The 10,533-nt window shown below is 36.5% G+C and overlaps 1 protein-coding gene across 1 annotated transcript; it reads right to left on the bottom strand.

Moving 5' to 3' along the window:
- Positions 1–4,471: 4,471 nt before the first annotated feature.
- Positions 4,472–5,806, bottom strand: LOC131023489 (uncharacterized). Its single transcript, XM_057953032.1, has 2 exons — positions 5,445–5,806; positions 4,472–5,195 (listed from the first exon to the last, which is right to left on the bottom strand). Exons 1-2 carry the CDS (start codon positions 5,804–5,806, stop codon positions 4,472–4,474), a joined length of 1,086 nt encoding a protein of 361 aa, XP_057809015.1.
- Between the last annotated feature and the right edge of the window lie 4,727 nt (positions 5,807–10,533).

Below are 10,533 nucleotides of genomic sequence, written 5' to 3'. Positions count from 1 at the left end.
GAAAAATACGAATTTAATATATATCGATTCTAGCATACCCTTAAGCACAAATATCAAGTCAAAACGATCAAACAAAAATCGAAAGACAAGCTAATATGTGAAAAACGGGGCTGCCCTCATGGGTTTCATAGCTACGGTTCGTTCCGTTCTTACTCCCTTCATTAAACATGCTCAACATCTACCCAAGAACAACATACTAAAATTTCACGACGATCCGACGTCGTTTCAAAATAAAGTCGAGAATCGACGTTTTTCGACGTCGACGAAAATCGAAAAGAAAACCATCAAAACGTAGGTAGAGATCTTACCTACTTAGATACGTGTTCGAAAATATGATCGGGGCTCGTCTTCTCGCTCAAAACGGAGCTCAAAAGCTCCAACTCCTCAACAATGGAGATATGCGTGAGTTGTGTGTGTGTTGTGGCTGATATCAACGTGATATAGTGTGAGTGAGTGGGTTTGGGCGGTTGGGGGGGTGGTTAGGGGTAGGGTAGGTTAGATATTTAGTCGTTAAATATCTCGTCTCGTCTCGTTTTAACGACTAACTACCCATACTCTTCGTTACTCGCCCTCTCAACCTCTACTCACTTTCATTACACTCGTAATTCTATATAAATATAGAAAATACAAGCTCGTTCTCGAAATTCTGATAAACGAGATCTACACGTTTATCGAGAAATCCCGATTCACTATTCACTCGTCGTAAAAAAAAAATAAAAACTTTCATTATTGGACTCGTATCGAAAAACTAAGAATATTTCTCGACGACGTGCACATAAGATTTTGAAAGTCGACAAAAAGACGAAATAGCAGTATTTTACTATTCATCGTCAAAAAGTCAAAATTTTGAAAAACGTCTTAACGGACTCAGATCTCACTTCCGAGTTCATCATTCTCATTCAAATAATTATCTCGAATTATTCAAATACTCAAACTCAAATACGGATATAAAATCTCACATCATTCTCACATCATCGAAAGAACATCTCAACATCTTAAAAAAAATAACAAGAAAACTTCATATAACTCCTCATCTCTTTACAAAGTAAATCAAACAAGGGATCCCTAATTACTCAAACTCAAGCAACTAAACACGTCATCAAAAGCCCGGGTATTACAGGAGTGGGACGGAGGGAGTATATATATGATTCTTAGCTGCAAATTTCCTATTGATTAATTCAAAATCAAATCGGATTCATGTACTGTGTATATGAAAAGAGTGATGCCAAACAATCACATTATGACCGCCTACAAACTAATTAAGTAAGAAATTTTTTGATTTATTTAATTTATTGTTTTTTAAATAAAAAAGATTAATTATTTTACTGTATTGTCCATATTATAGTTATTTTTTTGTAGTTAAATCTTTGTCCAAAATAAGTTAATTCTTTGTCCACACTACTAGAAAAAATGTTTATATCGACGGAAATTAACGACTAAAATTCCGGTCATTAAATTAGTGGTCGACCGATTTACGACTAGATTTTTTTAACGATCGCAAGTTTCGGTAGTTATTTTTTCTAACTACCGAAAATTTGGTCGTTATTAGTATTTTTTTTTATTTTTTTAACGATTGAATTTCGGTTGTTAATATTAGTGTTTTTATTTTTAAATATTTTATTTTATTTTTTTAATGACTCAAAATTCAATCGTTAATATTTTAATTTTGTTTTTATTCATTTATTTATTTATTTTATTTCTATTTTTTAAAAAAATTTTAACTACCTAAAATTCGATCGTTAATATCATATTTTTATTTTTTAAAATCAATCATTAATTCGATCGTTGTTTTAGAACTTTTTTTAATATTTTTTAAAATCGATCATTAATATTAATTTCTTTTTATATTTTATTCTTAAAAATTCTTGAAAATATCTTAAAATCGATCTTCACTTTTTTTAACAATAATCTTAACTAATTTTAAAAAATTCAAGGCTAATATTTTTTTATTATTATTTTAAAATCAATTATCATTTTTGTCGTCCCTCATTCGCCGGGACCACAAGTCTTAGATATCCTCTAGACATATTGTAAGGTTATGCATGAATGATATTGTATATTTTAAAGTCTATGTTACCTTTTATGGAAAATAGGAAAACCATATATTTTCATTATTTCTCCGCTATTTTTATATATTCTCTAGGATGAATGATTTTTATTGGGTAGTACCATTTTTTCTCATTTTCACTGCAATTCATTATAATATTATTATATTGTATTTATTTACTCCCTCCAAGCAGGGGCGGAGCCAGGGGGGGCTAGAGCCCCCCCCAAATTTTGAATTTTTTTTTTTTAACATGTCTAAAAATGTTGTTATTATTATTATTATTATATTTGTATTTTAGTAAAAAAAATGTCTAAAATGTATTGAATGCCCCCAAAATTTTTTTAGTAAATGTTGAACTATATTATCTATGAAAATGTTGTTATTATTATTATTATATTTGTATTTTAGTAAAAAATGTCTAAATGTATTGAATGCCCTCAAAAATTTTTTTAGTAAATGTTTTGAACTATATTATCTATGAAAATGTTGTTATTATTATTATTATTATTATATTTGTATTTTAGTAAAAAATGTCTAAAATGTATTGAATGCCCCCAAAAAAAAATTAGTAAATGTTTTGAACTATATTATAAATGAAAATGTTGTTATTATTATTATTATATTTGTATTTTAGTAAAAAATGTCTAAAATGTATTGAATGCTCCAAAAAAAAAATTTAGTAAATGTTTTGAACTATATTATCTATAAAAATGTTGTTATTATTATGATTATATTTGTATTTTAGTAAAAAATGTCTAAAATGTATTGAATGCCCCCCAAAAAAATCCTGGCTCCGCCCCTGCCTCCAAGATTATGTAAAATTGCTTGGACACAACATTTAATAAAATTGGTGATAATTTTGATGTAGTGGAGAAATGGTCCCACCACTTTATGAGATGTGTGGTTGAGATTGAATTTGGGGTGAGTTTTTTGTAAATAAAGAGTGTTAGTAAAGATAAAATATTAAAGAGGATGGTGGGATCATTGCCTTAAAAGGAAAGTCACATAATCTTGACGGACGATATAGTAATTTTTACATAATGTTAGCGAATAACAATTTCTATGTTTATTGTTTTAGAGAACATGAGTTAAAAAAGGTGAGAGTGACGAAATTTTCCCACATATATATAAAAAAAGAAATGAACTCTGAATAGAATTACCTTTTTCTTTTCTTCTTTGAGCATAATTAACGAGGCTAGACTAGTGGTGAGCATCGGTTCGGTGCAAAAATGCACCAAATCTTGAAAATCGAAAATCAAACCGATGCTGAAAATTGGAACCGCACCGCACCGATGGGGGTGCCAAACCGAACAGAAATAGAACCGATAAAATCGTCAATTTCGGTTCGATCCACTGAACCGATACAATTTTTTCAGATCTTAACAACTAAATTCAAAGCTTAACAAATTCGAAGCTAAGTTCAAAGCTTACCAACTACAATGCATTAATAACTACAAACCGAAAGTCTGAATTCTGAAAATTACGGAAATACTAAAGAGGGAGGGGGATCGGGGACGCCGGGACGGGCCGCATCGGAAGGGGGAAGCCGAAAAGGGGGCTGGCCAGCTGGGCTGTCGCGGACAGAATGCTGGAAACTGGAAGGGGGAAGTTGCGACTCGTCGGAAGGGAGACGACTGGGCTGTTGCAGATGGCGGGCGGACGGGGGACGGCACGCTGATGACGGGCGGACGGGCGACGGCGGGTAGGAGACTAGGAGGAGAGGCCAACAGGGCCAGAGGGGGGAGTCAGAACTGACTCCTGAGAGTGAGAGCGGCGCATGTGTTAGATTAGGGGGAATTGAAGTTCAGTTCAGATTACTTAGGGTTATATAATATAGATATATAATAAAATATAAATATTTATCGGTTTGGTTTGATTCAAAACCGCACTGAAAATTTTCGGAACCACACCGCACCGAAATAGTGCGGTTCGGTTCAGTTATGCGTTGCGATTCGGTGTTTTTGCTCACCTCTAAGCTCGACCCTTAGTCTGTTTTTTCTGTGTTTTCAAGGGTTTTTTTTTATAGGTTTTTTCTTTTTTCTTTTCCTTAATAAAATCTCATTTAATAATGTAAGCGAATATAATTATCTTTTTATTTTTCTTTTAAAAAAATAAAAATAAAAATGAACATGTGACGTAGCCAGTCCTTTCATATTCTGCGATATGTACTAATTGGGTTCAGCTTTTGTTGCACGTACGAATTAGAATGGGCCTCACTAAAGTCCATCGCGATTAAAGCAAAATCCCAATTCTTAAGCATACAACAATACATAGAATGATTTTATACATACAATCAATAATAACAGACATATCCTTCGTCTCTGTAGCCTCCAATTTTTTTTTTTTTTTGAGGCGAAAGAAAAGCTTGTATTACTGTAAATCAGAGAGAGCAATATCTTGAAGCCAGGTTGGAAATCCCGACTTTCAGATCATTACATCGGAAACAAAAAGAGCCAAACGAGCTAGCTCGTGAGCAGCTCTATTAGCTTCACGCCTAGCGTGAAAAAACTCAAGGACAACGTTCTCCCTCGCTTGATCGAGTGCCTCCCTAAGCTCCTCGCGGAGGTCTGATCCCCAAGACTCCTCTTGAAGTACATGTATGGCGAGCAAAGAGTCCGAGTAGAGGACGACAGGACCAAGTTCATTCTCGAGACAGAACCCAGCAGCAAGCAAAATGGCATGAAGCTCACCGAGAAGCACCGTGGGGGTAAAGCCAATCCGTTGGCAGGAAGCAGCCACGATCTTGCCCCTGGAGTCGCGAAGCAAAAAACCTGCTCCCAACCGCTGTCCCCCGTTGTCGAAAGCAACATCAACGTCGAGCCGTAGAATATCCGGCGGAGGAGGGTACCATCGTCGCTCCCCCTCAAGAGGCAAGACACGCTCAGGAATAGAGGTATGCAGCCTCACTTTCTTGTACTCGTCCAGCCAAAGCCGACAATCTTGCAGCTCAACAGTAGTCTTCTCATTCGATGGGTTGTGCTTAAAATCACAAAAGCTTTTCCACACAAACCACAGCTGGAAAAACCAAAGCTCGAGACCCTCATCACCTTTTCGATCAGCCACCACACTGCTCAGATCGCGCAAAGATAGGTGTATGAAGGGGCTGATGTCATCCCAGAATATAGAGCTCTTCCAGGCCCCTTTAACCCTGTCACAAGTGATTAAGCAGTGTACAATCGTTCCCCAATCTCTACGGCACTAGGAACAGATACCTGAGACCGGAAAGTGCCGTTTAGAAAGAATAGCATCGACCGGTACCAAGTTATTAAGGGCTCGCTAGCAGAAATGTTTAACTTTAGGTGGAACGTGCATCCTCCAGACTTTCTTCCACCAGCAGGTGTCGTGAGAAGAAGACACGTTTTCTGGCATAGAATAATAGTCGGTAGCACAAAGGTACCCTGATTTAACAGAGTAGCGTCCCTTCTCATCAAAGCCCCAGAAGAAAGTATCTGACTTCGTCTCTACCGGTAAATCAATTGAGCAGATGGCGGGGACCAAGAAATCTGGAAAAACCTCCTTTAGTTTGCCCACATGCCATTGCCGTTCAGCTGTGATAAAATCAGCAACTTTCCTGTTGTTATCCTCAGTTTGTGCACGCTGCTCCTGCCAAATGTCTCTTCCCGGGATCCAGCGGTCTTTAGTGACTCTGATACTTCTTCCGTCCCCGACTTTCCATCTCGTCCCTCGAGCAATGAGCTCTCTGCCCCAGCATAAGGAACGCCATGTAAAAGAGCAATTCGGGGAGACCTTCACCTCCATCAAGTTTCCATCTCTAAAATATCGTTGCCTGAGGACCCTTCCCAAAAGAGTGTTCGGGTTCTTCAAAAGTCGCCACACTTGCTTAGCGAGTAGGGCTTGGTTAAAATACAGTTATCTTTTTACTAGTCAATTTTGGCTTTATAGAGCAGCGGAAGGACGGTGGCGTGATGTTGGAGGTTGAGATTGGCACCACACTTTCTGCTACATTAGATATGCAATTAATTACTCCCTCCGTCCATGAAAAAGAGTCCCATTTGGGACTCGGCACGGGTTTTAAGAAAGTTGTTAAAGTAGGTGTAAGTGGAGATAGAAGTAAATTTATAGGGGTAGTGTTAATATGACTTTTAAAGTCCTTAATTCTCAATTAACTTTTGATGTCAATAATTTAACTTTAAATCGATTCCAAACAAATTCAAGAACAGATCGATTCAACAAATTCTCAATTGAAATTCCAATTCAAGAAGTAAATCAATTCTCAATTCAACAAATCAATTCAACAAATTCAAGAAGTAAATCAATTCTCAATTCACCAACAAATTCAAGAAATTCCAAAAATAAATTTCAGCAACTAATTCAACAAATCGATTCCAATAAATTTCAGCAACTAATTCAAACAAATTCAACAAATCGATTCCAACAACAAATTTAAGAAATTTCAGCAACAAATTCAGGAAATTCCAACAACAAATTTGAACAAATTCAACAAATCAATTCTAGCAACAAATTTAGGAAATTCCAAACCAAATCGAGAAGCGCTAGCTTCGCTTTGAAGCTACTCGCGCAGGTAGAGCAGAGGAGGATCGGCGTTGCGGACTACGACGAGAGGTAGGGCGAGAGCGAGTTCCCGTGGTGTGGAGCGGAGCGCGTCGTGCTCAGAGGAAGGCGGCGAATTTTGGGAGGCGGCGCCTTAGGGTTCGGACATCAGGGTTTCGAGCTTTGAGAGGCGGCGATTTGAGGGTACAACGAGGGGTTGTCATTGTTACCTAAGAAATAGAGAGAGCGAGGGATGAAGGGCGACGCAGAGAGAGGCGGTCAGCGGGAGCGATGAAGCGGTGAGAGAGAGAGAGAGAGAGAGAGAGAGAGAGAGAGAGAGAGATGAAGCTAGGGGATTTAGGGTAGATTTTGGATTTTAGGGATTTAGGGCTGAGTGGTGAGAGAGAGAGAGATGAAGCCAGGGGAGCGGCGCTCAGGCGCGGCTTCGCCGGAGAGGGAACTGCGGCGGCCGCAGCCCTCGCTGCTGTCATCTTCGCCGGCAGTAGATGAAGGCGACGCGACGTCTGGGTTCAAGGGTGCGTGAGAGTTTGAGAAGAGAGAGAGGGCGTGAGGCGAGAGGTGAGAGAAGGGAGGTGCACCGGTGGTGGTGCCCGGAGAGCCGGCGACGCCGGTGTGGAAGGGGGGGGGGAGGGGGGCACTGCATCTCTGTGTGTGTCGTGTGTGTTTTGTGAGTGTGTGCGTGGGTTTTAATTAGGTTTTAATTAAGGAATTAATTCAATTATTTTTAGTTATTGAGGTAGATGTATTAATGACAAAGTAGAGTAAATATTGAAGTTTATGGAGGGTATAATGGTACAAAAAGTGAAACAGAACTCTTTTTTGTAAACAAAAAAAAGAGGGGAAACAAGACTCTTTTTCGTGGACGGAGGGAGTATCTTTTACTTGAATTTGGATATCAAGAAGTGGGGGTAATGGATCGCTCAATCTGAGTAATTAATTGAAATTGATTCGAGAAAAGAAAAAACTGAAAACTGAAAGGTGAAGATTAATGTTAAAATTAATCCAATACTCTCCAATCGAATCATACTAATTATTTTACAAGGGGAATTAACTAATTAATTAGTATGAGGCTTATGCAATCTTACAAAACTACCCTAAATAGTTGCACAACTTGCACATTTTCTCAATTTTCGTCAGGCTAAAAAATCTACTACTATCTTTTATAGTATACTAGTGTATTACCCGTCGAAATTCGACGGGTACATATTTTCTTGTAATTTATATATTTTATGTTATTCTTATGATAATTATATAAAATAGTAATTTTTATGTAAATTATTTATATAATTAATTACATTAAATTAAATTAGTAATACATTTTAAATTATATTAATCTCGACAACTTTTAGCAATTAAATTATTAATTTTGTTGAAATCATAAAAATACCCATTAGTTTTCATATGAAATTTTATAAAAAGTTGACGCGTAAGAAAAAAAAGAAAGTAGAAATACATATAAATTTGACATTGGTATGATGGAGGATTGATTTGTTGCATTTCTTGTTACAAGATTTATTAATTTTGTTTAATTATTTTTTATTTTGCTATTTGACCATAATTTTATATGGAGTTTGAAAATCATATTTGAATTGTGAGTATCATATAATTCTGAACTTCTAAAAGCATAACTAATTATGAAAATAATATCGCCTGATATTTAAAAGACCATAACTGATTTATCGAACATCGTATCATTTGGAGTTTTAAGACCAACCAAGTTGTGGGAATCATCTCGTCGCAAACTTGACAGATCAGATCTCTAACTTCTGAGCATCATATTGTCTAAAACTTGAAAGAGAATTATCTCGTCTAAAACTGGAAAGAGCATCATCTCGTCTGGAGTTTTGAGCATCATCTCATCTAGAGTTTGAGAGAGCATCATCAAATATGAAATTATATTTAACCATGACTCCAATTGTCAACTATCTAACAAACATAACTCTAACACTTTAAATATTTTATTTATATATGTAATTTTATTAGTTCAAACTCTAGAGATAAATGAAAGAGAAGAGTTCTTAAAGCAGTAAAAGAGAGAGCGTGTGCTTTATTTCATTATCGTAGGTATTTATAGGCATTACAGTCGGGGTAAAGAGAGAGCGTGTGCTTTATTTCATCATCGTAGGTATTTATAGGCATTACAGACGGCGGCGATGGGGTGAGGAAGAGGGAGGCGTGAGGAAGAGGGAGACGTGACTTTTGTTTTAAAAGTGAGAATGAGAATATATAGATTGGATTCTCAAATGCCACGTGGGAGATTGAGATTGAAAAGAAAGAATTTGAGGTCTGCCACGTAGGCTAAGGCCTAATCGTATTATTATTATTATTATTATTATTATTATTATTATTATTATTATTATTATTATTATTATTATTATTATTATTATTATTATTATTATTATTATTATTATTATTATTATTATTATTATTATTATTGTTGTTGTTGTTGTTGTTGTTGTAGTAATGGACGAACATAAACAAATAAAGTTTGCATAAATGAAAAATATATTTTTCTTCCCTATATAAATAAAATGTATGGATTTATTTTATAAAAAATAAAAATAAAATTTTAATTATTTTGATAGACATAAAATAAGATTTTGTTTTAAAGTAATCAGTTTATAGAATTTGTGCCTTATTATGCAAACATTTAAATCAATGACCGGACCCATTTATAATTTACATATACGTGCATGTCTCAATTCAAACTTAATTTTATTGAAAATTAAGAATATAAATATTATATATATATATATATATTCATACAATATAATATATTGCAACATATACATATATTATGGAGTAAAATTTTGAAGTAGCCAAAATGAAGCATAAAACATAATTTATGGCCACACATTGAAAAAACATAAATTTTGGCCATTTTTATTGATTTGGACGTTTTTGCCCTTAATGAGGCGGACTGGGTAGGATTAGACACGCGGGTCGCGTGCCGGGTCGGGTTAGGCACTTATGGCACTATTAGTGCCATAAGTGCCATCGGAAATCCAAAATAAAACCAAGTAAAATAGTCATTTTGGCACTTATGGCACTATTAGTGCCATAAGTGCCAACGAAAATTCAAAATAAAACTAAGTAAAATGGTCATTTGGGCACTTATGGCACTAATAGTGCCATAAGTGCCATACGTGCAGCACAAATACAGAAACAACAACATCATTTAAACCCTAAATGGAACATTTAAACCCTAAATAGAACATCTAAACCCTAGGGTGAAGTGTGCACTTATGGCACTTATGGCACTAATAGTGTCATAAGTGCCATACGTGCAGCACAGATCAGATCAGCACAGATCAGATCAGATCAGATCTGTCGATGGCTGAAATCGAAGGAGGCGGAGATCAGATTTGCCGATGGAGGAGGCGGCGCAACGATCAGATCAGATCCACCGCCGCCGCCTCATCAGATCAGATCTGCCGCCGCCGCCGCCGCCTCATCATCTGTCACCTGACCAATCCCTCCTCCACGCGTTTTAGAGGATCGTATCTCCTCCACCGCCGCCGCCTCATCCTTTACTCCGACGAATTCTGCCGCTGACTTCTGCTCGGCGCCGCTGCGATCAGATCAGCTTCGCCGCTGCGATCAGATCTGCTTGGCACCGCCGCTGCGATCAGATCTGCTCCGGTGACTTCTGCTCGGCGCCGCTGCCGCGTAGCCGCTGGAGAAAGAGAGAGGGAGATGAGAAAGAGAGACGAAAGAGAGAGAAGGGTAGAATAGTCATGACATACAAAAAATGGCTAAAATTTATGTTTTTTCAAATGGTGGACAAAATTTGATGTTGTATGTTGAATAGGGCCATTCGGCCCTATTGTTTCTATATTATGTACGCTATTGAGAAATATAAAATTAATACAACAAATATACATCTAATCACTAACATTCAATTAAAATAATTTATCGTATATAGATTATAATTTTTTTCTTATCAGACATGT

This window comes from Salvia miltiorrhiza, chromosome 4, assembly GCF_028751815.1.
Source record: "Salvia miltiorrhiza cultivar Shanhuang (shh) chromosome 4, IMPLAD_Smil_shh, whole genome shotgun sequence".
Classification (NCBI taxonomy): Eukaryota; Viridiplantae; Streptophyta; class Magnoliopsida; order Lamiales; family Lamiaceae; genus Salvia; species Salvia miltiorrhiza.
This window is presented reverse-complemented; position numbering and strand designations above follow the sequence as displayed.